General features: G+C 48.7%; 1 protein-coding gene across 1 annotated transcript in view; it reads right to left on the bottom strand.

Annotated features, from left to right (window-relative positions):
• CACNA1A (calcium voltage-gated channel subunit alpha1 A) overlaps positions 1 to 27,732 on the bottom strand; it is a 298,241-nt gene that overhangs the window by 90,630 nt on the left and 179,879 nt on the right. Inside the window, exons 11-19 of the mRNA XM_064381775.1 lie at positions 22,835 to 23,044; positions 17,636 to 17,748; positions 14,052 to 14,164; positions 13,755 to 13,886; positions 13,410 to 13,482; positions 9,106 to 9,223; positions 8,883 to 8,950; positions 5,854 to 5,960; positions 3,525 to 4,334 (exon numbers count right to left, since the gene is read on the bottom strand). Of these exons, the coding sequence (XP_064237845.1) occupies positions 3,525 to 4,334; positions 5,854 to 5,960; positions 8,883 to 8,950; positions 9,106 to 9,223; positions 13,410 to 13,482; positions 13,755 to 13,886; positions 14,052 to 14,164; positions 17,636 to 17,748; positions 22,835 to 23,044 (1,744 nt within the window). The remainder of the gene's footprint in view (positions 1 to 3,524; positions 4,335 to 5,853; positions 5,961 to 8,882; positions 8,951 to 9,105; positions 9,224 to 13,409; positions 13,483 to 13,754; positions 13,887 to 14,051; positions 14,165 to 17,635; positions 17,749 to 22,834; positions 23,045 to 27,732) is intronic.

Genomic DNA, 27,732 nt, shown 5'->3' with positions numbered 1-27,732 from the left:
TGTTCCTCCCGGCCAGGGTGTTTGATGTGTCTATTAACAGAGTTAGCGGCCGGGCGCGGTGGCTCACGCCTGTAATCCCAGCACTTCGGGAGGCCGAGGTGGGGGAATCATGAGGTCAAAAGATCGAGACCATTCTGGTCACCATGGTGAAACCCTGTCTCAGCTAAAAATACAAAATTTAGTTGGGCGTGGTGGCGCATGCCTGTAATCCCAGCTACTCCGGACGCTGAGGCAGGAGAATCGCTTGAACCCCGAAGGTGGAGGTTTTAGTGACCCAAGATGGTGCTACTGCACTCCAGCCTGGCGACAGAGTGAGACTCTGTCTCCAAAGACAGCTACAAGAACAAAATGGAATTAGCAGTGCTTTTTTGTTTAGAATAGGGGTCTGGCCAGCTGGGGCTTTGAGGTTGAAAGTGGGGAAATATTTTCTTCCTCTGAAGAAGAGAGGGAGCAGGAATCATCTGTGGGATTTGGGCAAGCTGGGTCCTTATTGTTTTTTACGTTTATTGATGAGAGTATTAGTAACAGTATTAGCTGACACTTATAGAGTGCTACCACTGCTAAAATAGCGTTCATTGAGTACTTGATAATATTCATGTTAATAATAGCTAACATGGCCAGGCACTGTATCTCATGCCTGTAAATCCAGCCCTTTGGGAAGCCGAGGTGGGAGAATTTCTTAAGGCTAGGAGTTTGAGACCAGCCAGCCTGGCCAACATAGTGAGACCCCGTAACTCTACAAAAAAAAAAAAAATAGCTAACATTTATTGACCTCTTGTTGTAAGCTAGGAACTACTCAAAGCATTTCACATGTACTCAGTTAAATCTTATACCCAGAGTAGCAAGTAGCTACTATTTTTATGCCCATTTTACAGATGAGGAAATGGAAGCCCAGAGAGAAGCAGGGACATTCTGAAAGTCACACAGCCTGGCAGTGACAGGACAGGAATCTGACTAATCGCCCCAAAGCCCTTGCTTTTCACAACTAGGCTTTGCTGTTCTTATCATCTCCAGTGTTTACTGTTGCCTTTCAAAAACTTCCTGGCATATTGTCAGGGAGAGCCATTCTGTCCCTGTCACTTTGCCTCCTTCAATAATAAGAAGGCTGATAATAATCGTAATATTAGTAACAATAGCAAGCAAGGCATGGTTGTGCACACCGGTATTCCCAGCTACTCAGGAGGCTGAGGTGGGAGAATAATAGCAAGAGTAATTAATAATCATTGGTCTTTGTTTTGGAGATGACATCTTGCTCATCTCTCAAATGACCAATGCCACTGCAATCCAACCTGGGCAACAGAGCAAGACCCTGTCTCAGAAAAAAAAAATCCTAAACGAAGAAACAAAGGCACAGATAATTACAAGCGAGATTTTTCACCTGTGTGAGGAGCGTTAGAAAGTCACGAAGAGGAAAGGATAATTCTTTCCTGTGTGATACCGTCTTGCACATGATTGGGTACTTAGGATACTGGCCTTCCATTCTCTAAATGCCCAGGCTGGTCTTGAACTCCTGGCCTCAAGCAATGCTCCTTCCTCAGCCTCCTAGTACACTGGGATTACAGGTGGGAGCCACTGCACCCGATCTTGTGCCTTTAGTTTAAACCTAACTCTGTTTTTCTTAAGAACGCAAAATATTTTTTGCATGTTTTTAATATACATTGCATTTTCCTGAAATGCAACTATTAAATACATGGAAGAAAGACTAGACTCTTTCATACATGGAACTTGACCACGAGGTGTTCACCATTGCGGAACATCTTGACACTGCTCGTGACTTCCCTCCTGTGGTTTGAATTGTCCACACAACCCAGAGTCAGCCATCATTTGTGCCTGTCAATTCATGGTGATTTTGTGTGTAACATATCAGAATTACTTCACTGTGTCCCCTAGAGTCTCATTACTCAAAATATGGTCCCTGGACCAGCAGTCTCAGTCTCGCCTGGGAGCTTATTACAAATGCAGAATCTCAGGCTCCACTGAGTCCTTGACCCTGCCAAATTACAATATGTGTTTTAACAAGATCCCTAGGGATTCACACACACATTCCGTTTTGAGAAGTGCTGACCTGGTTCATACGTCATACAATAGGACCACTTAAACCCATCATTAAAAAAAAAATCAATATTATGTCCTGATGGTAAAACAAAAGAGGACCAAGAACAGGTTAATTTGTGATAAGATAATATCTACAATGTCTATTTTAATGGGTAAGTTGTTGAATCCCAATGTGCAGAATCACTATAGCATCTTCTAGAGAGTATTACAAAATATCATTATGAAAAAGAGGATGCTGGTTCTGAATGGATAAGGGGCTGGCCTGGAAGATGCCTCAAAAGCTTTTTCACATTATTATTTATTTTTAAAAGATGAGGTCTCACTATGTTGCACAGGCTGGTCTCGAACTCCTGGGCTCGAGTGATCCTCCCACCTTGGCCTCCCAAAGTGCTGGGATTATAGGCATGAGCCACCACATCCCGCTGCATCCAGAGCATTGAAACTCTGCTCTCCCTTTAATTATTATTATTTTTTTTGAGACAGAGTCTCACTCTCTTTCCAGGCTGGAGCGCAGTAGCGCAATCTCAGCTCACGGCAACCTCTGCCTCCTGGGGTCAAGCGATTCTCCTGCCTCAGCTTCCCGAGTAGCTGGGACTACAAGTACACGCCACCACATCCAGCTAATTTTTGTATTTTTAGTGGAGATGGGGTTTCACCATGTTGGCCAGGATGGTCTCGATCTCTTCACCCCGTGATACATCTGCCTCAGTCTCCCAAAGTGCTGGGATTACAGGCATGAGCCACTGTGCCTGGCCAAATACAACCGTTTTTGTTTTTTTTTTTTAATGGAGTCTCACTCTTGTCACCCAGGTTGGAGTGCAATGGCACGGTCTCCACTCATTGCAACCTCCACCTCCCTGGGGTCAAGCGATTCTCCTGCCTCAGCCTCCCTAGTACCTGGAATTACAGGCGCCCGCCACCACGGCCGGCCAATTTTTGTATTTTTTGTAGAGCTGGGGTTTCTCCACTTTGGCCAGGCTGGTCTTGAACTCCCGACCTCGTGATCCACCCGCCTCGGCCTCCCAAAGTGCTGGGATTACAGGCGTGAGCCACCGCGCCCGGGCCAAATACGGCATTTTATAATACATTTTTTTTTTTTTTTTTTGAGACAGAGTTTCGCTCTTGTTACCCAGGCTGGAGTGCAATGGCGCGATCTCGGCTCACCGCAACCTCCGCCTCCTGGGTTCAAGCAATTCTCCTGCCTCAGCCTCCTGAGTAGCTGGGACTACAGGCGCACGCCACCATGCCCAGCTAATTTTTGTATTTTTAGTAGAGACGGGGTTTCACCATGTTGACCAGGATGGTCTCGATCTCTTGACCTCGTGATCCACCCGCCTCGGCTTCCCAAAGTGCTGGGATTACAGGCGTGAGCCACCGCGCCCGGCCTATAATACATTTTTGTTAAGAACACACACGGCACTGGCCACTCGCTACTGTCATTCTCCGGATTCGAGGTCGCCTCCACTTACTTCCTCCTCCGATGCCGCCGCTCCTTGTCCTCCCTCCGCGCGTCCCCCTCGTAGGTGGCCGGAGCGCCGTGCCGGTGCCGCCTCCTGCGCTCGCCGCCGTCGGGGCCCTCGCCCTCGCCCTCGCCGCCCCGGGCCGGCCGGCCGCCCTCGCGGTGCCGCGCCCTCCGCTCCGCCTTGTCCTCGGGGCCGTCCTCCCCGGGCCTGCGGTGCGCGCGGTGCCGTCGGGGCTCCCCGTCCGCGCCCGTGCGCGGGGACCCGCTGCGGCTCTCCCTGCTGCCCCCCTGCCGGTGCACGTGCCTCCGGTGCGGGTCCCCGGCCTTGCCCCGCTCGGCCTCTCCCTCCCAGAGCCCGGGCTGCTCCGGGCCGCCCTCCCGGGCGTGGTGGTCCGACTCGCGGCCGTAGGGTCCCTCCCGGCTCGGCTCGGCCTCCTGGCTGCCCGCCCAGGGCCTCCGTGCGTCCAGGCCCGCCGAGCCGCTGGGGTCCCGGGCCCGGTCGTGGTAGCGGGCCTGTTTCCTGAGAAAGTCCTCGGCGCGCTGCTGGCCGAGGCGCTGGTCCGCCGCGGGCTCGGCCGCCCGGCTCTTGTTGGTGTTGTTGTTGCGGTTCTCCTGCGGGTCCACCACCAGCGGCCGGTCCAGGTGCGTCTTCATGTCCGGCCGCAGGTGCCGGGTGTAGGCGGCCTTCCAGCGCTCGTCCGGGTCCATTTCGTTGTACAGCGCCTCCCGGCTGGCCAGCAGGTTCTGCTTTCGCATCTCACTAGTCCGCTGCTCCCACACGGACTTGGCTGGCTTTTGATTCTTCTGTTGCTCTTTCCTGCAGCGGGGAGGTCACGGGCCTTAGAGCTTTGCCAGGCACTGTAGCTCGGATGGATGACCTGGGCTAACCCGCATCTCAGCCCGACTCCCACTCCTGCTCACCACCCTCTACTCCCCACTAGATGCTAGAAGGAGCCTGTGAGCATCTGAGTCAGGTCCCAGCCTCCTCTGATCAAGAACACTCCACGGCTCCCACCTACCTAGGGGCAAAAGCCAAGTCCTCCCCCGACCCACAAGGTCCAAGGCCCTGTGTCATCTGCCTGTCACCTCGTTGCCTTCACCGTCCCACACTTACTATTCCAGTCACACAGGCCTCCTTCACATCAGGCATGTTCCTGCCTCACAGCCTTTGCCTATGCCGTTCCCTCTGCCTGGGATGCTCTTCCCCAGGCCCCCCGTGGCTCCTCCCTCACCTCCTTCAGGCCATGTAACGTTCTAGGTGCGCAGTCCCCAGCCTTTTTGGCATCGGGGGCCAGTTTTGTGGAAGAGTTTTTCCACAGACCCAGGTGTAGGGGGTGGTTTTGGGATAAAAGTGTTTCACCTGAGATCATCAGGCATTAGATTCTCATAAGGAGCTGGTAACCTAGGCTCCCCTTCCAGCCTCAGATGATCCTCCCCCACATGCAGTTCACAATAGGGCTCATGTTCCTATGAGAATCTAATGCTGCCTCTGATCTGACAGCAGGTGGCGCTCAGGCGGTTAATGCTCGTGTGCCCACTGTTCACCTCCTGCTGTGCCACCTGGTTCCCAACAGGCCTCGGACCGGTACCAGTCCAGAGGCCAGGAGTTGGGGACGCCTATTCTAGGTGATGCCTTCCCTGACAACTTTGTTTAAAATGGCAGCTCTCTTCACTTCCACCATTTTCTATTTTCCTCCCTACTTTCTCTGTAGTTCCATCACTTTCTTTTTTAATTTTTTTTTTCTTTTGAGACAGAGTCTCACTCTATCACCAGGCTGAAGTGCAGTGGTGGAATGCCGGCTAACTGTGACTTCCATTTTCTGGGTTCAGGCAATTCTCCTGCCTCAGCCTCCTGAGCAGCTGGGACTACAAGCATGCACCACCATGCCCAGCTAATTTTTTGTATTTTTAGTAGAGACGGGGTTTCACCATGTTGGCCAGGATGGTCTCAATCTCTTGACGTCGTGATCCACCCGCCTCGGCCTCCCAAAGTGCTGGGATTACAGGCGTGAGCCATGGCGCCTGGCCCCATCACCGTCTATCACAATACATACCTTATTTATCTCATTTATTGACTTTCTCCCTTGCTAGAACTGCTACACACAGGTGGGATTTTTGTTTTCTCTTTGTTAATACTCTATCCCCAGAAGTGAGAACAGTGCTGGGTACATAATAGCTGCTAACTAAATAGTGAGTGGAAGCAGGTGGAAGGACAAGAAGTGTCTCTTCCTAAAGCTCAGTTCTGTCACGGACCACCCTGACTCCTTCCCAAATCTGTGCCTGGGAGAGTGTGGAGGCTGAGGAGTGGGGAGGCCCCTGGGGATTCGGGCACTTACACAGCAATGGACATGTTGGCTGCTGACAGAGGACTCACTTCAGCCACCTCTTTGGCTTTCTGAAGGGCAAGTTTCTGGCTGGCTGCTTCTTCTTCCTCTTGTTCGTCCTAAAAGGCACATGGAATCTCTGTTCACAAAACATGAACTAGGCCTTGGGGACTCACTTCCGACCCTGTTGCTGACCAGGGGCAACATCTGAAATATTTAAAAACAGGTTTGGCCTGAGTATCGACCGATCAGAACCAAGGCCCCAAGGGGAATGGGAACCTGCTCTCGGTTAGGTGTACTGCTATCCCCTCTGTGTATAAGCTCGACGTCTAACTCAGTCTGAGGTCTATTTTAACACACAGCCAGAAGATAAAAGATAAAAATGTCCCTTTTCTTTTTACAATGACAACTTTTCTGAGGCCTGTTTTTTTTTTTTTTCCCTTTGTTTTCAGAGACAGAGTCTCCCTTGGTTGCCTAGGCTGGAGTGCGGTGGCACAATCATAGCTCACTGTGACCTTGAACTCCTGGGCTCAAGCGATCCTCCCACCTCTGCCTCCCAAGTAACTGGGACTACAGGTGCATGCCACTATGCACAGATACATTTAATTTTTTTTTTTTTTTTTTTTGGTAGAGACAGGGTCTCACTATGTTGCCCAGACTGGTCTTGAACTTTCGGCCTCAAATGATCCTCCCACCTCAGCCTCCCAAAGTGCTGGGATTACAGGCATGAGCCACCGTGCCTGGCCCCTGCATCTTGTCTTAATGAGCTGGAAAGCAATGCAAAGGTTTTCCTCTCGCTAGGCTTTCTCAGCCGTGGGAACTCTCTGAACCAACTTTCAAAAAACACTCAACTAGCTTCACACACAGAAAAGCCTGGCATCCGATGGCCCATGCCATGCACTGTCAAACAGCCCCCAGAAGGAGAATCAGGAGAGGAATTCATATTCCCAGCCCCCATGACAGGAAGGCGGTGGGGAGAGGAGAGCAGGGCACCCGGGCTACAGCCAGCTGCCCCGGGTGCTGCTGCTCACCGGTGGTTAGGTTCAGAGAGGAGGAGAATGGGGGAAGATGTTTTAAAAATACATACAGAAAAAGACGTTTTTGGACTTTAAATCCTTCTTCAGCCTTCATGCAGGGCCTCATTCGTAAAACAGAAAAGCCAACAAAGAAAAAGCAAAGAAAAAGCAGCGAGAAAGAAACGGCCAGAAATGAACCCGCCCGTGAGAAAAGTCATGCCACCGCAGGGCAGCTCTCCCGCTGTGCTCCGAATCACTGTAACGGGGAGCAACCTTACCACCTTGGAAATGGTCAGATCAGGACACTGTCAGGGACAACATGGAGATGGCATCCGGCTGGCCACCCTGCTAACGTGGGGCTACCCCCGCCCCTCTGGCACCATTCCCAGCATTTTTCAGAGCCAGGTCTCTGGACCATCTGCCTCAGAAAACACCTAAAACGCAGATTCCCAGGCTCCCCCATGAATTTATAGAACCAGGGCTGGGCCCTGGAATCTACATTTCCCACAGGTTCCCAAGTAAACATGAAACAGGCTCAAACTCAAGCAACTGGTACACAGCGGTTAAGAGCATAGGCTGCAGACCCAGATGGCCTGGGTTCAAATCCTAGCTCCACAACTCACTGCTGTGTGACCTTGGGCAAGTCTCTCAACCTCTCTGTGTCACGCATTCCTCATCTAAAATTCCAACTCTCCCCGCCTTTCTCCACTGCATTTTTCTCTTTGACATTTATCACCATCTGACAAGCCACGTATGTTTACAAATGCATCTTGTTTCTTGACTGTCTCTCCAGTTGAATCCCTGCTCCACGAAGGCAGGGATTTTTGCCTCCTTTTTGTTCACTACTGCATCCTTAAGTCCTAGACCAGGGCCTTGGGCACAGTAGGTGCTCATTAAGTGCTTATTGATGATGAAATCTGTCAAATGGGGCTCAGAGAACTTGCCTCCTTAGGTTTCCATGAGGATTGAACAGGATTAAAAACACATATTAAATAACCAAGAAATGCTTGTGGGATCAATGAAAGAAAGAACGTTAGGTGTGGAGAGGAATGTCCACGCCTCCCAGGAGGTAACCGAGCTGGCCTTTCTCTCTCCCCTCCTCCTACCCTCCCACCTCCCCGCTCTGCTGCACCAGCCCCTGAGCACCGGCTCTTGGAACTTCGATGAGCTCATGGCTGGATCAGCCCTTGGCTCAGCCATGCCAGCCGGCTCCCCGGTGGCCAGGCTCGTGGCCGTGTGCTTGGGATGGCAGAGACTTCCGCTTCCCTCCAGTGGGAGCTGGGGCCGGGAAACTCTCTCTCCCTCCTGCCAGGGCCGGCAGATGGAGCGTTGGCAATGTCTGCTTAGTTTGGTTCAATTTCACAAACATGTCCTGAACACTCTGAGGCACTGGAGGTGGGGCCGCAATGCTGGGGGAGACCCCAGGGCTGACAGGAAGACCCTATACCTGTTACGTATAATCTTAACTTAATAGGTTCCTTGGGGAGAGGCTTAGGCTGGACCCAGGCTAGCTCTTAACATGCTGAGTTTGGCTAAGGGAAGGGGAGGCTCCAGCAGGAAGCCAGAGGAAGAGAGAAAGTGGGGACATTTATTGGCCATTCCATCTGTGCCTTGCCATGGTTCTGGGTCCCCTAAGGTCACAGGGCTGGTGGCAGCCCTTTTTCCTTGGCCCCAGCTCTGGCTGGGTCCCCATAACAGCACCCCCTCTCCCACCCACTAGCCTGGGCGCTACACCGTTCCTCAGAAGCCCTGCTTACTCCCTGCAAACGGCCTTCTGGTGGAGTTTGCTGTCTGTTCCCCACAGCGACCTCACTGCCTTCCCCCTTCCCACCCTCTCGGCTGTAGAATTTGCTTGATAAGGGACAGTCTGTTCCTGGGAGTCAGGGAGAGGCGCCTTCTCTTTGCACGGTACATCCCGGGCAAACGCTCTGACCCTGTTCCCGTGCCCCCACCCCCCACTCCCGTCCTGATCTGCCACAGGCAGGTGGTAATTTTGCCAGAGAAACAGCCTCCCACCACCTCCACCTTGGTGAGCTCCTGGGCGTTGGCCAGGTTGTCCACAGCGATGGCCAGGAACACATTCAGGAGGGTGTCTGTGAACGTCTGAGTCAGGAGAAGCAACCACTGGTGGGACGCCACTTGGGCCCTGGGTCTCCGGGTCTCTCAGTACCCTCCCTGGAGCCCCTCCCACCTCTCCTCTGCCAGGGAGGTCCAGGCCTGTCCCCATCTCTCCCTCCACGAAGGATACAGTTCCCGAAGAGTGTCAGTACAATGAAATAGATGGAGAACACCATGCCGCCCTGCACACCCCCCTGAGACTTGATCCCGTCGTACATGACCTCGTTCCAGTCTTCGCCCGTCAGGATCTGAAAGGGGAGGAAGAAACACACAGCCAACCCCCCCTCAGCCTCGGGGCCCTCGGAGACGCAGCTGTGGAGCCGGAATCTGCCCACCCCGTCCCCAAGCCCAGGAGGTCTTTAACAATCCTGCCCGGTTTGCGGAGCCAGACGCCGTGTTGGCTTCTCCTTGGCCTTCCTCCTTGTTTGTGAGTAGAAAGGGCTGTTCCTGCATCAGGGGGCTCTTAGCCTGGCTTCGAGGAAAATGGAACCCTGGAGGAGTCACAAACCCTCCTGTCACTCTGTCTTACTTGATGTGATTAAGGGGATTTGTGTCCCCTTCCAAATTCACCTGTTGAAGCCCTAATTCACAATGGGATGGTATTTGGAGATGGGGCCTCTGGGAGGTAACTGGGGTTAGATGAGGTTATCGGGACTGCATGATGGTATTAGTGCCCTTATAAGAACAGGAAGAGACTGCGTGCCATGGCTCATGCCTGTGATCCCAGTACTTTGGGAGGCCAAGGTGGGAGGATCACTTGAGCCCAGGAGTTCAAGATTACCTGGGCAATTTAGCAAGACTCCGTCTTTTTTTTTTTTTTTTGAGACGGAGTCTTGCTCTGTCACGAAGGCTGGAGTGTAGCAGCGCGATCTTGGCTCACCACAACCGCCGCCTCCTGGGTTCAAGCGATTCTCCTGCCTCAGCCTCCCAAGTAGCTGGGATTACAGGCACCTGCCATCACGCCAGGCTATTTTTTGTATTTTTAGTAGAGATGGGGTTTCACTATATTGGTCAGGCTGGTCTCGAACTCCTGACCTGGTGATCCGCCCGCCTCAGCCTCCCAAGGTGCTGGGATTACAGGCGTGAGCCACCATGCCCGGCCCCAAGACCCCATCTTTACAAAAAAATTAAAAAAGATTAGCTGGATGTGTGGTGGTGCACATTTGTAGCCCCAGCTACTCAAAGGGCTGAGGTAGGAGGATCATCTGAACCTGGGAGTTTGAGGCTGCAATGAGCTATGATTGCAATACTGCACTCCAGCGTGGCTGACAAAAAAAAAAAAAAAAAAAAAAAATGATTTGTCTCAAAAAAAAAAACAAAAACAGATTTTTTTGTTGTTGTTGAGATTTTTGTCTCAAAGAAAGAAAGGAAGAGAGAGAACAGGAGGAGACACCAGAACTCTCTCTCTCTCTGCCACGAGGACGCAGCAAGAAGCTGGCTATCTGCGAGCTAGGAAGAGAGCCCTCACCAGGAACTAACCCTGCCGACACCGTGATCTTGGACTTCCAGCCTCCAGAACTGTGAGAGGACAAATGTTTCCTGTGTAAGACACCCAGTCTGTGGCATTCTGTTATGGCAGCCTGAGCAGGCTAAGACAGGCTTTTTATATTTACCTATGTGCCTCGTGTGGTCATGGCGATGATTAAATATGCTACCACATGGAGAGCACGAACATAGCACGAGGCTGTGTTTGGGGTCCCCCTGCCTGAGGCAGACCCTGGAAGAAGGGTTCAGGTGCAAGGGGTTTATCTGGGAGGTGATCTCAGGAAGCACCAGTAGGGAGAGGAGAAGTGAGAGGGCGGATAAAGAGTATGTGATCGAGCAAGTTTCCACTGCAGGGAACCGGGCTTGGTCTTGCTAGGGAGCTCTGGGGGGGTCATCCCACCTGAGGATCAGGGAGCTGGGGCATTTATCCACCAACGGCTGCTCCTTTTAGGATGTGCTGCAAAAGAGTCACAGTACTACTGGACTGCCGTTCCCTGGGGGAGGGGCAGCGGACCAGAGAAAGCCCAAGGCAAAGGATTAAGGTGTTGACAGAAGTTTTGCTGATGCATACTGAAGGAACCAAGGGGATATTCAAATAGCACCTACACGTTCCTTTAAAAAAAATCCAACTTCCTTCCTTCTACCCATAGTTCCATGAGGATAAAGTAAATGTTAAAGAACTCCAAAAATATTAATCTACGAAAACAGGGCTTCTTAGCCTCAGCCCTGCTGGTATTTGGGGCTGTCCTGTAAATTGTAGGGATCCGAGCAGCATTCCTAGTCTCCACCCACCAGATGCCAGTAGCACCCCTTCCCCCGCTGTGACAAGCAACAGTGCCTGCAGGCATTGCCACACACCCGTGGAGGACTGACTGGCTCTTGGGTGAGAACCTCCCAGCTAAAGATATGTGAGTAGTGATCAGTGCTATTAATAATCGCTTATGTGGGGGCTCAGAACTTCCCTTCATGGAATGTTTCCTCTTCAACTCCCTGTCTAGGGGTCTTATTTAGAAACTACCTCCCCAGGAGAAGGAGAGAGTGAAGTCACGTTTTCTATACAGTCTCTGTCCCCCAAAGAGAAAGAATCCACCAGAGGTGCTCTGAAGGTCCAGGCGGGGCCAGTCCCCAGCCTCAGGGAATGTGCCCACATGGATGCAGAAGCTGTTTGGGTTGAACTCTCACCCTGGAATATGAGACCAAGGCATCTTCAGATTTCATGGGTGTATTAGTCACGTCTTCTTTCTCTTTCTTTTTTTAAGAGACAGGGTCACAGGGTCTTGCTCTGTGACCCAGGCTGGAGCTCACTGCAGCCTTGAATACCTGGGCTCAAGCAATCCTCCCGCCTCGGTCTCCCAAACTGCTGAGATTACGGGTACGAGCCGCGTGACTGGCCTAGCCCTGTGTTTTATTTTCTTGATTCTGATGCATCTGAGGTCTTCCTGACTATGGAGGGTCTACCAGGTCTGGCACTAGCCAGTCCCTAGAGGTTGCAAATAATCTAGCCCTGAGCAGGCTTTTCAATGCAAACCAACCAATATCCCAACTAGCCCATATCACAACCACCTCCTTTATCTTCCCAATGCTATCCACCTGCCCTAACCACCCCAGGGCCAGGTCCTAGACAAGCGGCCCCAGAGCCCACTGGAATGATCCAAACGAGTCAGTCCTGAGCCGTTTCCTCTGCCTCACCCATTCCTTCCCATGGAAACCACACGCAAGGCTCTTGTCCACATTTTCATTTTCTTTCTGCTTTCTGTCTGACCCTGTTGCTACCCTGACTGGTCCTGCGTGGTGTGCTCCTTCTCTGAGGATCTGTGAGTGTAACAAACTCTCCTTTCTTTTTTGAGACAGGGTCTTGCTCTGTCACCCAGGCTGGAGTGCAGCGGTGTGATTATAGCTCATTGCAGCCTCAACCTCCTGGGCTCAAGTGACCCTTTCGCTTCAGATACCCCAGTAGCTAGGAGGTGTGCACCACCATGCCTAGCTAATTAAATTTCATTTTACATTTTTGTAGAGACAGAGTCTCTCTCTCTCTTTTTTTTTCTTCAGATGAAGTTTCGCTCTTGTTGCCCAGGCTGGAGTGCAATGGCACGATCTTGGCTCACCACAACCTCTGCCTCCGGGGCTCAAGCAATTCTCAATTCTGCTGCCTCAGCCTCCAGAATAGCTGGGATTACAGGCATGCGCCACCATGCCCGGCTAATTTTGTATTTTTAGTAGAGACGTGGGTTCTTCATGTTGGCCAGGCTGGTCTCGAACTCCCGACCTCAGGTGGTCTGCCTCCCAAAGTGCTGAGATTACAGGCATGAGCTACCACGCCTGGCTAAGAAAAAGTCTCACTACATTGCTCAGACTGTTCTCAAATTCCTGGCCTCAAGTGATCCTCCTGCCTTGATCTCCCAAAGTGCTTTTATGTTTTTTGAGACGGAGTCTTGCTCTGTTGCCCAGGCTGGAGTGCAGTGGCATGATCTTGGCTCACTGCAACCTCCGCCTCCAGGATTCAAGCAATTCTTGTGCTTCAGTCTCCCTAGTAGCTGGGATTACAGGCACTCACCACCACGCCCGGCTAATTTTTGTATTTTTAGTAGAGATGGGGTTTCACCATGTTGGCCAGGCTGGTCTCAAACTTCTGATCTCAAGTGATCTGCCCACCAGGGCTTCCTAAAGTGTTGGAATTACAGGTGTGAGCCACCACACCTGACCAAAGTGCTGGGATTATAGGCGTGAGCCACCGTGCCCAGTCACAAACTATCTTTCCAATGACATGCATCTCCTGATCTGTTGGCCCCACCATTATCTGAACAATGATGATCATAAAATCTGTATTTTAAAGCAGTATGAAAAGGCAAGGTAGAGAAGGAGTTCAGGGAAGCCCCTTGGGTGTGGAGTAGGCACTTTGATCTCTGACCCTGAGAGGTGTCGGCCCATGGGGCCAGGCGGAGGCCGTACCTGAAACACCGTCATTATTGCTGCTGGAAAAGTATCGAAGTTGGTGGGAGGAGTCCCTTCATCGAAATTAAACCTGCAGGGAGGACACGGACATTTCACGTTGGCCCCACCCCAGGTTCTCTGAGGGTGTGGCTCAGCATCTCATCTCCAAGGAAACGCACGTCTCCATCATCTCTGTCCCCAGGAAACCCTGAGTGGTACCCAGGGCCCTGCCCGTCTGGGTGACCGCAACGGGTATCTGGGCTACGAGGAAGGCAGCCTGCATGTGGGAGGGGAGTGTGGGCTTCTGGATGCCCCGAGCCGGACCCCAGGGAAGCAGGAGTTGAGTTCCTGTGAAGGACTTACTGGCCGCCGAAGAGCTGCATTCCCAAAAGGGCGAAGACGACGATGAATAGGAAGAGGAGGAACAACAAGCTGATGATGGACTTCATGGAGTTGAGGAGAGAGACGACCAGGTTTCTGAGAGATGCCCAGTACCTGTCGACAGAGGTCGGGTGAGGACTCGGGCCAGGCGGGGGAGGCAGGGGCCCCGGAGTCAGCTCTCGAAGCACGAGGCTCACCTTCCCAACTTTCTGGAGGCGCCCCCACCGTGTCCCCCATCCCCACCCCCTGTACCAATGTCCAGGGACCCCAAAGACTTACTTTGTGACTTTGAAAATACGCAATAACCTGAGGGCTCGTAACACGCTGATTCCGAAGGATGTGCCAGGTTTTATGACGGCCCAGATAACCTCGAAGATGCTCCCAATGATAACCTAGAGCAGAGGACCTGGTCTCACGTCCAGGGACGGCGTCTGGGCTCCAGAACCGGCAAGCATTTCCTAGGCGCCAACCTTGCAAGAAGCTGGCCCAACTCCTACCTCCAAATGGAAGCTGGGTGAGGAACCCTGACCTTCTTCTTCACCCATTCATTTATCTATGGAGATCAGGTCTCACTGTGTCACCCGGGCTGGAGTGCAGTGGCGCGATCACAGCTCACTGCAGCTCTGACCTCTCAGGCTCAAGTGATTCTCCCACCTCAGCTTCTTGAGTAGCTGGGATTAGAGGCGTGTACCACCACACCTGGCTCATTTTAAAACATTTTTAGAGAGATGGGGTCTCGCTAGTATTGCCCAGGCTGGTCTCAAACTTCTGGGCTGAAGCCACCCTCTGGCTTTGGCCTCTCCAAGTGTTGGCCTCCTACTCCGGCTTCCCAAAGCATTGAGCCACTGCACCTGGCCTCTTTTTTATTTATTAAGAGCTCACACAGACCTGAGAATTCCTGAAACACAAAATTACAAAGTGAATGTTCATGGAACTACTACCTGTATCAAGAATTAGGACAAGGCTGGGTGCAGGGGCTCATGCCTGTAATCCCAGAACTTTGGGAGGCCGAGGTGGGCGCATCACTTGAGCCCAGGAGTTCAAGACCAGCCTGGGTAACATAGGGAAACCCTGACTCTACAAAAAAAAAAAAAAAAATTAGCCAAGCATGGTGGCATTGTGCCTGTAGTTCCAGCTACTTAGGAGGCTGAGAAGAGAGGATCGTTTGAGCCCAGGAATTTGAGACAGCAGAAAGCCATGATCTTGCCATTGCACTCCAGCCTGGGCAACAGAGAAAGACTCTATCTCAACAACAACAACAACAACAAAAACCCACAAAAAACAAACAAAAGGAACATGTGGATACCCTAGAAGCTTCCAGAGACACTGTGATGTAACCACCACTGAATTTTGTAATAACCATTTTCTTACCTTTAAAAAAATTTGAGGTGAAATTCACATAACATAAAATTAACACTCTGAATTACACAATTTGGTGGCATTTAGGTACATGCACAATATTCTGCAAATATCACCTCTATCAAGTTCCAAGACATTTTCATCACCCCAAAAGGAGGCCCTGTCCCCATCAGCAGTCACTCCCCTCTCTCCCTCCCCCAGACCCTAGCAACCACTAACCTACTTTCTGTCTCTATGGATTTGCCGGCTCTGGACATTTCATACAAACGGAATTATGCAATACTTGGCCTTTTGTGTCTGATTTCTTTCACTGAGCATCGTGTTTGCAAGGTCCCTGCCTTTTCAAAGTATTCAAGTACCATCCTTAAAATATATAGTTTAAGGCCAGGTATGGTGGCTCATGCCTGTAATCCCAGCACTTTGGGAGGCCGAGGCGGGTGGATCACTTGATGTCGGGAGTTCGAGACCAGCGTGGACAGATTGGTGAAACCCCGTCTCTATTAAAAATACAAAATTAGCCAGGTGTGTTGATGCATGCCTGTAATAATCTCAGCTACTTTCGGGGCTGAGGCGGGAGAATTGCTTGAACCCAGGAGATGGAGGTTGTGGTGAAGCGAGATTGTGCCACTGCCCTCCAGCCTGGGCAATAGAGTGAGACTCTGTTTCAAAAAAAAAAAAAAATTGTACATATATGTATATATAGATAGATAGATAGAGTTTGATTTTGTCCACTTGAACTTGGCATGAACTGTATGGACTTAGTTTGTCAGCTTCTGCCTCCTCCTGTGCCATGTTACACGGGTGAGATTCTTGTTGCTGGGCATGGCTGTTGCTGCTGGGCTTTCACTGTTCCAGAGTATTTGGTTACATAGATATGCCACAAAATATTTATCTAGTCTACAGCAATGGGATACATCATGGATATTGGGACTTGGAACTATTACAGACAAGGCTGCTCAAGACATTTGTTCATTTTCCTTTGTTTTTTTTTTTTTGAGACAGAGTCTCACTCTATTGCCCAGGCTGGAGTGTGGTGGCACAATCTCAGCTCACTGCAACCTCTGCCTCCTGGGTTTTCAAGCGATTCTCCTGCCTCAGCCTCCTAAGTAGCTGGGATTACAGGCGTGCACTACAATGCTTGGCTAATTTTTGTAGTTTTTTAGGTAGAGATGGGGTTTCACCATGTTGGCCAGGCTGGTCTCAAATTCCTGACTTCAGGTGATCCACCCACCTCGGTCTCCCAAAGTGCTGGGATTACAGGTGTGAGCCACTGTGCCTGGCCTACTTTTATTTTTTAGAGATAGGGTCTCACTCTATTGCCCAGGCTGCAGTACAGTGGTGTGATCATAGTTCACTGTAGCCTCAAACTGCTGGGGCAATCCTCCCACCTCAGCCTTCTGAGTAGCTGGGACTACAGGTGTGTATCACCACACCTGGCTTTTTTTTTTTTTTTTTTTTTTTTTCGGTAGAGACGGGGTCTTGCTTTGTTGCCTGGGCTGGTTTTCAACTCCTGGGCTCAAGTGATTTTGCTTCCTCAGCCTCCTGAATAGCTGAGGCTACAAGCATGAGGCATCACACCCAGCTTCCTTTTCTTTTTAATAGAAATTATTCTTTAAACACTTGGATCATTTATGTAGGAAATGTTTGTTTGTATGTATTTTGTTTTCTCAACAACATGGTAATTTTCTATAATGGCAGAAAACAGTACAACATTCAGTTATTATAAATTATTAAGCCTTTCTGAGACCAACAGGACTGTAGTAAATGATTAGGGCTGCCCTGGGCCAGGCATTCTCCACTTATTTGCTAACAACCTTAATTTCATTTCCAGCTGCAGGATGGGGACATTCTGGCCTGTGTCTCGTAGGTGAGACTTTCTAGGATGAATTCCTAACAATGGAGTGTTGGGTCATATCTCCATCTTGTAGTTTTTGCCCTGGTTCGATGAGAAGGATTGGATGTAGATCATTGCCAAGGATTTAGCTTTTGTTTTGGTTGGTGGGTTCCTGGGTGTTCATCACATTTAAAAAATAAACTAATTAACTGAGTAATTCACAAAATAACAATGGATCATAATGGCCCCATAATGCCAGGGTATTGTAATATAACAATTATACTTCATCTACTTCTACATGACTGAAAGGAAAAAAGGAAATAGAAATCATAATGACGTCCTATTTGTAATCCTGAAGTTAGGCACTTAGCTGGAATGACACAGGCAACCCATCTAAGGCCTGGCTTTTCTTCCAACTTGGAAAACTTGTCTCATGTCCCCCACTTAGCTTTCCAAAGGGGTCTATACACTTTCCTCCCACTGGCAGTGGTTGAGGGTTCTGGGTACCCTGTATCCTCACCAGTGTTTGGGATTGTTTCTTCATTCCTTCTGCATCTGAGTCTTTCATATTCAGGGATAACTTTACGTTTCCCCCTTTAAATATGCCCAGGTATCTGTCATTCCGGGAAAGAGCTGGAGAAATGAACTTCTTAGAAACAAGAGCACTTACCCCACAGTCAAAGCAGTTGAAGGAAGAGTGGAAGTAAGGCCGCGTCCCAAGCCCGTACATTTTTATAAACATTTCGGACATAAAGAGTCCTAAGAAAATGAATTCTGCATAGTCTACAGGGGAGAAGGAGGAAACAGAGAGGAGGTTAGGCTTGCTGAGGGTAGGGGTTCCAAGTGGCCCTGACTTTCCTTTTATTATCATTTTTTAACTTTTTATTTTTTGTAGAGATGAGGTCTTGCTATGCTGTTAGGCCGGTTTCAAACTCCCGGCCTCAAATGGTTTCCCCAATTTGGCCTCCCACATGCTAGAATTACAGGTATGTGTCACCACACCCAAAATTGGACTTACCCTTTTTTTTTCTTCTTTTTAAAATTTTTATGTGGAGATGGGGGTCTCACTGTGCTGCTCAGGCTGCTCTTGCACTCCTGGCCTCAAGTGATCCTCCCAGCTCAGCCTCCCAAAGTGCTGGGATTACAAATATGAGCTACTGTGCCCATGCTCTGCCCAAGGCGTCCTTTCCATGGGCCTCAGTTTCCCTTCTGTTAAAAAGGAAGAGCTGGCTGGGCATGGTGGCTCACGTCTATAATCCCAACACTTTAGGAGGCTGAAGCAGTCAGATCAACTGAGGTCAGCAGTTTGAGACCAGCCCGGCTAACAGGGCAAACCCCATCTCTATTAAAAATACAAAAATTAGCTGAGTGTGGTGATGCACGCCTGTAAACCCAGCTACCTGGGAGGCGGAGGCATGGGAATCACTTGAACCTGGGAGGTGGAGGTTGTAGTGAGTCAAGATTGGGCCACTGCACTGCAGCCTGGGTGATAAAGCAAAACCCTGTCTAAAGAAAAAAAAAAAGACCAACAATTGTGCTCTACCCTCCAACCAGCAAGCCAACCAACTCCGGCCAATCTTAAAAGGGATGAGAAAAAGTTCAGTGGATCTCCACCTTGTAGTTTTTGTGCTGGTTTGATAAAAAGGACTGAATATAGATTATTTGCAGGGACTTAGCTTTTATGTTGATTGGTGGGTTCCCGGGTGTTTATCACATTTAAAAAACAAACTAATTAACTGAATAATTCACAAAATAACAATGGACCATAATGGCCCCATAATGCCAGGGTGTTTTGATCTAACAATTATACCTAATCTACATGACTGAGCTCCAGAGGAAGAAAAAAAAAGAAATAGAAATCATAATGAAGCCCTATTTGTAATCCTGAAGTTAAGTACTTAGTCGGAGTGACACAGGCAACCCATCTAAGGCCTGGCTTTTCTCCCGACTTGGAAAACTTGTCTTATGTCCCCCAGAAATCCTCTGTTGCTTGTGATCTAAAAGTCTTGTGTAAGACAAAGACTTTTGTTCTTTGGTGAGAAAGCATAAAAGCAAATGCCTCAGGGAGGGGTAAAACATGGATATGCATTTGCTCCAGCAAATAAATGGCTGATATCAGATCCCTTTCTAAGAGGGCTTTCTTGGTGTGGTAGGAATATGTGGAGTTAGGAAGGCACGGGTACCTACTTAATGGATAGAAAGGAGAGATGAGGAAGGTTTCTGAGGAGCAGAAAGCATACAGAAAGGAAAGACAGAGGATTGAAACTGACTTCCAAGAATTTCATAGAGTTAATCATGGCCACATAGCTAATTGTGTTTGGTTGTCATGGTTTGAATGTTTGTGTCACCTCCAAAATTCACACTGAAACTTAATTGCCAGTGTAATGGCATCAAGAGGTGGGGCCTTCAGCAGGTGATTAAGACATGACAGTGGAGCTCTCATGAATGGGATTAGGTGCCTTATAAAAGAGCTTGACAGAGGAAGTTTGTCTCTCTTGCTTCTCCACCTTCTGCCATGTGAGGACCCAGTGTTCCTCCCTTCCAGAGGATACAGTGTTCAAAGTGCAATCTCAGAAGCAGAGAGCAGCCTTCACCAGACAAGCAAACCTGCCAGTGCCTCGATCTTGGACTTCTCAGCCTTCAGAACTGTGAAAAAAATAAATTTCTGTTCTTATCAAATTGCCCAGTCTCAGGTAATTTGTTACGCCAGCCCAAATGAACTAAGACAACTGTCAAGGGTTTTGCTCTATCATGCTTTTAAGAGGTGTTCTGAACTGACCGTCAAAGTCCTTTACACTTATTTATCACCAAAATTTCTTCTTATTTATAGGACACTAAGGAGATCCTAGTGTCTGAGGAAAACTCTAGGGTCCCTAGGACCAAAATATCTGCAAAGGAAGTCTGTTCATAACATCTGATACATTCCAAGACCCACCAGAAGTAATTCTGGGAGGACTGAAGAGTTTCTGAGATCTTGTTCCTCAGTTACCATGGAAACATGATAGCAAGTGATGCATAAGACTTGAAAGAATTACTTATCCATAAGAATCACTTATCCATAGCATTGTTGGATCTGGAAGAACTTTCAGGACCATCAAATCCAGTTTCCACCACATAGATGGGAGTCTGAGACCCAGAGAAACAACTACACTTCACTGATTCCAAGACATACTTATTTATTTATTTATTTATTTGGAGATGGAGTCTTGCTCTGTCACCAGGCTGGAGTGCAGGGGCACAATTTCAGCTCACTGCAATCTCTGCCTCCTGGATTCAAGCGATTCTCCTGCCTCAGCCTCCCGAGTAGCAGGGATTATAGGTGCGTGTCACCACACCCAGCTAAGTTTTGCATTTTTAGGAGAGACAGGGTTTCACCATGTTGGCCAGGATGGTCTCTATCTCCTGACCTCATGATCTGCCCACCTTGGCCTCTCAAAGTGCTGGGATTACAGGCATGAGCCATCACACCTGGCCAAGACATACACTTTTGTTTATATTTTGACATCTTTGAAATTAATGTGTATCTTAAAATCAGCATGTCCTGATTTAGATGGCAGCATTTCTTAATGGTAGATAAAATAAGAGTAAAAAAATAAATTTCTGTTCTTATCAAATTACCCAGTCTCAGGCTGGGTGAAGTGGTACATGCCTATAATCCCTGCACCTTGGGAGGCCAAGGTGGGCATATCACTTGAGGTCAGGAGTTCAAGACCAGCCTGGCCAACATGGTGAAAACCCATCTCTACTAAAAAATACAAAAATTAGCCGCGCATGGTGGCGGGTGCCCGTAATCCCAGCTACTCAGGAGGCTGAGGCAGGGAGAACTGCTTGAACCCAGGAAGTGGAGGTTGCCATGAGTTGAGGTTGTGCCACTGCACTCCAGCTGGGGTGACAGAGGAAGACTCTGTCTCAAAAATAAATAAATAAATAAATAAATAAATAAATAAATAAATAAAAGAGTGCCTTATAATTGAAGATGTCTTTGATCAATGGATGATGGTAAGGACTTGTCTAAGGTCACATGGTCTTAGGAACAGGGCAGACTTTGAGAATTCAGGTCATCTGGTACCCAGGGTATGCATCTGTCATTAGACACAGCTTGGACTCTGGAGCCCAAGTGCCTGGGTTCAAACTCTGGCTTTATCACTTACTAGCTGTGTGACCCTGGGCAATCTACTTAACCTCTCTGTGTCTCAGTTTTCTCAAATGGAAAGTGGGAATGAGTAAAGGACCTTTACAGACACTGAGGTCTCAGGCAGGAAGTCTCAGTGCCTTGTTCCTGAACCAGGACAGACTGTGCAAGATGATTAGTGGAGAGAATATAGGAGATTAAAAATAGAGTATTAGATGAAGTTAAAACAAGAAGTAGAGTCCTCATTTATAAGAGACTCCAGAGGGACTAAAAACAATTACTAAGTATGAAACTAGGTCAGGGCCCTGGGAAGAAGAACTGGTTCCTGAGGGGTGTCCTGGGGGTGGGGGGTTCAGCCAATGTGACTGGAAACAAGGAGGGTTATAAGAAGACAATGACCTGGACTAGGCTTTCTAGGTCAAAGACTAGGCTGTCTCTTGTTGCTGTCCTAAGTCAATTCTGAACCAGGTCAGAAGGGCAGTGAACATGTTAGACAGCCAGTAGGCAGAAAAGGTTTTGCGAAGTCCTCACCTGGGTCCACAAACCAAAGCCAGGGCATCCATCTGCTCCCCTCTCTGTCCAATCACTACTCTTTTTATTTTTTTGGGACACACTCTCTCTGTTGCTCAGGCTGGAGTGTAGTGGCACGATCTTGGCTCACTGCAACCTTCGCCTCCTAGGTTCAAGCAATTCTAGTGCCTCAGCCTCCCTAGTAGCTGGGATTACAGGTGTGTACCATCACGCCTGGCTAATTTTTATATGTTTTATAAATACAGGGTTTTGCCACGTTGGCCAGGCTGGTCTCAAACTCCCAGCCTCAAGTGATCCACCTACTTCAGACTCCCAAAATGCTGGGATTATAGGCATGAGCCACCATGCCTGGCCCCAATCACTGCTCTTGTTGATTTCTCAGAGCTCTTTACTTTTTAAATCCTGCTCAGACATCTCCCCATCTTTTGCTGCTTTTCCTCACCCTCACTTGGCCCTCAAATTTGATACTACCTCATGCTAACTCATACAGACTCTGGGAATGGGCCCAGAGGGCAAAGCCTTGGTGGTCCTTGTACCCTGAGGGAGCAAAATACTCTCACAGATACTAGAGGGGATGTTCTATGAATGAATAAGGAAGTCAAAAAGGGCAGGGGAGGAAGTATTAGGTTGGTGCAAAAGTAACTGTGGGTAAAAAAAAAAAAAAGGCAAAAACTGTAATTAATTTTGCACCAACCTAACAGGAAAGAAGCAGAAGGTTTGAAAGAAGAGAGAAGCAGAGACAGAAATAAGCAGAGAAAATGGGGGCAACATATAAGCCCCTCCTTATTTCTAAGGCATTCTCTATCTCTTAACCATAAGTTACGAACATTTCCAAAGATGTGCATAAAAATGATTAATACTGTATGTTTCTGTTTCTATCCATCTGTCTTATGAGCTCTGTCTTTCTCCATCTCTCTTTCAACACTCCCTTCACCAGTACCCCTCTGTCTCTCTCTTAGAAAGGAATCACAGGAGCATGTGCTGGCCTGAATTTCAGCTTCCAGCTCTCATGCCTAAGGGAGATGGGTTCCATGGTCAGAGCAGCAGCAACATTGGCCCCAGTGACAGTTACAGAAATGGCCAAATGAAAGGGCAGATTCAATGAGGACCAAAGAAGACCCACATACTACCAGAGAAAGAGAAGTGAAAAAAGGGTGTGAGAGAGGGATCAGGGAGTTGGCAGGGGTGGGGCCGGGTGATACTCACAAAGGAAGTCTGAGAGCCACTCGGGCTGGTTGTAGTGAACAATAGCAACACACAGCGTGTTGAGAGCTACCAAACTGAGTACAGTCCAGTAGAAGGCCTGAGTTTTGACCATGCGGCGGATGTAGAAACGCATCCTCCTCTCCTTTTTGTGAAAAAAGGTTGAGTTCTCCAGCTTGGCACTTTTAATGCTGGCTCGGGCGAAGGGAGAACCTGCCAGGGAAAAGATGGAGAATGTCAGGCTCAGGCTGTTCCTGCAGAAGAAATTAACCAATGTGTAGCCCAAGCACGGATCTTAGCCAGTGGATCCATTAGTCTCTCCAGCAAGCCCTCTGGCCCTAGGGAACCATCATGACCCATGGGCTTAGTTTTGCAGAGATGGAACTTATGAGAAGACAATGTCTCTGAAAAAACAGAATTGGAAATAACCAATGAGAAAGCAGGATATCGATGGGAGGCTGATAGCTCTCTGTTGCAGGAGCCGGTCTTCCACATCTCCCACTCCCAGCCACATCTGATGCCTCTGGATGTCACACCACAGGGCAGGATAAAGCCGGGTTTCCATTCCCTGATGCAGAGGCGGGCAACAGGGCTGCACAGAGCATGCTTGGAAGGCCTCCAGAAGCAGATGTGAATAAGACCCTAGTGTTCCATGGGCATTTCACTTTAGAAGTGATCATTGAGGAATGAGCTGGGTGTGTCCTCTGCCTGCAAATATTTTTGGTTTTATGCATTTATTGAGTACCTATTGTGTGCCAGGTTCTGTTCCAAGGACTCAGGATACATCAGGCAACAGAGCCTGGACCTCCTGGGTCTGATTCTCAAATGGGGAGAGAGAGACAGTGGACATAATAAGTAAATTAACAGTGGGATGGAAAATGAAAAGTGCTGTGGAAAAAAAAAGTTGGGGTGGATGCAGTGGTATGCCTGTGATCCCAGTACTTTGGGAAGTTGGAGCGGGAGGACTGTTTGAGGCCAGGAGTTTGATACCAGCCTGGGCAACATATCAAAACATGTTTTTTTTAATACCAAAAAAATTTTAAAAAAGTAAAGCATCATGGAGGGATTGAGAGCCCTAGGAGAGTATACAAGGTAGGCTGCAGCACTAAATTGTGTGGTCAAGGTGAGCGTGTTGACTTGTCACTTTAGTATCGTAGGTAGAGGAAACAGCAAATTTAAGGTCCTGAAGCATGAATGTACCTGCCTGACATTTTTAGGGAACAGCACAAGAAAGTCAGTGTGGCTGGAGTGGAGTGGCAGGTAGGCAACAGGCAGATCATGCAGGGCCTGGTGGGCCACAAAGAGGACTTTGGCTTTTACCCTGAGTGAGATGGGAGCCATGGAGGGTTCTGAGTAGAGGAGGGATGGAACTTGACTTGGGTGTTCATAGGCAGCCTCTGGCTGCTGTTGGGGAGAGTAGACAGTGAAAGGTGAGGACTGGAGCTGGGAGACCAGGCTGGATGTGACTGAACTCATCCAGGCAAGTGATGATGCTGACGATGGATGGGGGCTGGACTTGGGTGGTGTTTAAGCAGAGAGGATTTGGGATGAATCATTTAAGGTAGATTCAATATTTGCTGATGGAACAGTGTGGGTGTAAGAGAGAGGGATTTTGGGTTTTTGGTGAACCCCTTGAGGGATGGAGCTCTCATCTACTGAATGGGCACAGGTTTAGGGGAAGGTCAGAGCTCAGTTTTGGACAGATTGAATTTACCTTTTAAAATACCTCTATTTTTCTTTTTTTTTTTTGAGATGGGATCTGGCTTTGCTGCCCAGGCTGGAGTGCAGTGGCATGATCACAGTTCACTGCAGCCTTGAACTCCTGGGCTCCAGTGATCCTTCCACCTCAGCCTCCCAAGTACTAGGACTACAGTCACATACCACCATTCCCTCTTAATTACAACATTTTTTTTTTTTTTTTTTTTTTTTTTTTGTGGCAATGAGGTCTCCCTATATTGCCCAGGCTGGTCTTGAACCTCCTTGCCTCAAGCGATCCCCCTACCTCAGCCTTCCTGAGCACTGGGATTACAGCATGAACCACCATGCCCAGCCTTAAGACACCTTTTCTTATAAACCCTCAGTTGTATTCATTTTTAGATGATTCTTAATTGATTTATTCGTTCATTCTTTCATCCATCCATTTGTTCATTCATTCTTTCATTATTCTTAAATTCATTAGTGCATTCATCATTCATCCATTCCTTTGTGTGTTTATCATTCACTTGCTCATGCATTCACCCATCCATTCATCATTCATTTGCTCATCCGTTTCTCCATTCATTCCTCCACTTGTCTACTCACCCATTCATCCATCCAGCACGTTTATCAAAACCACCTCACTTGCCAGACGCAGGACACAAACACCTCTGAGGAGGCCACTTCCTACCAGCAAAATTCTCAACAGAGATTTTGAGTTGGCACCCTCGGGGCCACACCGATTCATACTGGGTTTGCGAGAGCTGAAATTATTGGTCCACATTTAAAAACTGGGAGATTTTCCATGAAAATATGGATTTCAGCTTCCCCTGAATGAAAATAACAGCTGACGTTTATGGAACATTTAGCAGGCACCAGGCTCTGCAGGGAACATGTTTTACATGACAAACTACTTGCTCCTCCTCAGAGCCCTAGGAAGTAGGGACCAGCGTTATCCCCATTTTACAGCCAAGGGGTGAGAGGGGTCTAGTAACTGGTGAGGATGTGTCAAGAGGGTTCGGAGCATGTACTCTGGGCCACCACACTGCACACCAGGGGCATGTGGCCATGGGGTAGGGGCACATTCCACTCTGCTACAGATAGCCAGGCCGGGAAGGCTGTGACCTCCTTACAGGGATCCCTCTCTTCTCTGCAAAGACCCTTTCCCTCATGTCCATCACCTTCTCAAACCCAGGGGCAGCTCCTCATGACCCTGCCCAGCATTTCTGGCCCTAGTCCCTGAAACTCTCAGAGATGTGTCCAGATCTGTAGGTCTCCAAAAGGTTTTGCCAAAAGAAATAAGACCCTTTGGACCTTGGGGGTCGGGGGGACGTTCCACAGATTGAGGAGAGAGAGAGAGAGAGAGAGAGGAAGAGAGAGGAGAGAAGACAGAGAGAGAAACATACCAACCACAGCAGACAGAAGGCCCCCATCCCCCACTCCTGCGGGAACCACACTGAAAACTTGGCTTAATCACCAACCAGGTTGGTGACCTTGGGCAGGTGACCTTAGGCAAGCCACCTTGCATCTCAGATCTCCAGCAACTCCACTGGTAAACTGGAGACAACCACACTTCCTACCTCAAAGGGCCATCTAAAGGCGTCAATGAATTAATATACCTTAGCATGATGTCTGGTACCTTATGATTATTGGATATAAATCTAGTACAACCTCAAGAGCTGAAATCATGACTAGGTTCACGTGCCAGCCATTGAGAAAGCCTTTCCTGATCACTCAGCCTGGAAACACATCCCCACAACGGGCATACAAATACCCAAAATCACCAGACGAATCCTCGGTGGTGACATACCCCTTCCCTCACCATAAAATGTTGAAGATCCTTCACCGGGAAGGGAGAGGGATGAATCCTTGGTGGTGAATGCATCACCAGATTAATTCTGGTAGTGAATGAATCACCAGATAAATCCTTGGTGGTGACATAGCCCTCCCCTTACCATCAAACATTCCTAAACCCTTCACTGGGAAGGGAGAATATTAATTGAACACCTACTAAGTGCTGGACCCCATGCTGGGTGCTGTCATTTCTATTAATTGCATTTCAAACTCACTGTGACTCATGTTCCCTTTTTCTATGCATTCCTGTCTCTCATCTTTCTCTGGGGTCTGGAATTATAATTGCAGACAATTTCCAGATTTAAAAAAATCATTTTCATAAGATGTTTTATTCAAGCCAATACATTCAAAATATTTTCATTTCAACATGGAATCAATATCAAGATGGATTCAAAAGATTTTTTTTTTTTTTTGAGACGGAGTTTTGCTCTTGTTTCCCAGGCTGGAGTGCAATGGCACGATCTCAACTCACTGCAACCTCTGCCTCCCGGGTTCAAGGGATTCTCCTGCCTCAGCCTCCCAAGTAGCTGGAATTACAGGCATGCACTGACACGCCTGGCTAATTTTGTATTTTTAGTAGACACGGGGTTTCTCCATGTTGGTCAGGCTGGTCTCAAACTCCCCACCTCAGGTGATCTGCCCGACTCGGCCTCCCAAAGTGCTGGGATTACAGGCATGAGCCGCCACGCCCGGACCAGATATTTTATACTCTTTCTTTTTGTACTAAGTCTCCCAAGTCTGATGTGTTATTACGAAGTACAGAGGCTGCAGTGAACCTAGATCATGCCATTGCACTCCAGCCTGGACAACAGAACAAGACTCTGTCCTGGACAAATAAAAGAAATAAAGTAAGTGTGCTTGTGCTACAACATTATGACAGCTATGATGTCACCAAGTTATAGGAATTTTCAGCTTCATCATATTATCTTCTGGGATCACCATCATATATACCTTCTGTCATTGACCAAAATGACAATTGCAGCACATGAATGTAGCTGCTGCCCATATTGAGAGTTGAACTGTGTCCCCCAAAAATGTTTGTTGAAGTCCTAACCCCTGGTACCTGCAAAAGTGGCCTTACTTGAAAATAGGGTCTTTGTAGGTGGTAATCAAAAGATGAGGTCAAACTTAATTAGCTAAATCCAACGACTGGTGTCTTTATAAGAGGGGAGGCAGGCTGGCTGCTGTGGCTCACGCCTATAATCCCAAGCACTTTGGGAGGCCAAAGCGCGCAGATCACTTGAGGTCAGGAGTTCAAGATCAGCCTGGCCAACCTGGTGAAACCCCGTCTCTACTAAAAATACAAAAATTTGCCGGGTGTGGTGGCTTATGCCTGTAATCCCAGCCACTCG

This window comes from Aotus nancymaae, unplaced genomic scaffold, assembly GCF_030222135.1.
Source record: "Aotus nancymaae isolate 86718 unplaced genomic scaffold, 86718_ANA_hifiasm-v0.15.2.pri h1tg000028l, whole genome shotgun sequence".
Taxonomy (NCBI): domain Eukaryota; kingdom Metazoa; phylum Chordata; class Mammalia; order Primates; family Aotidae; genus Aotus; species Aotus nancymaae.
This window is presented reverse-complemented; position numbering and strand designations above follow the sequence as displayed.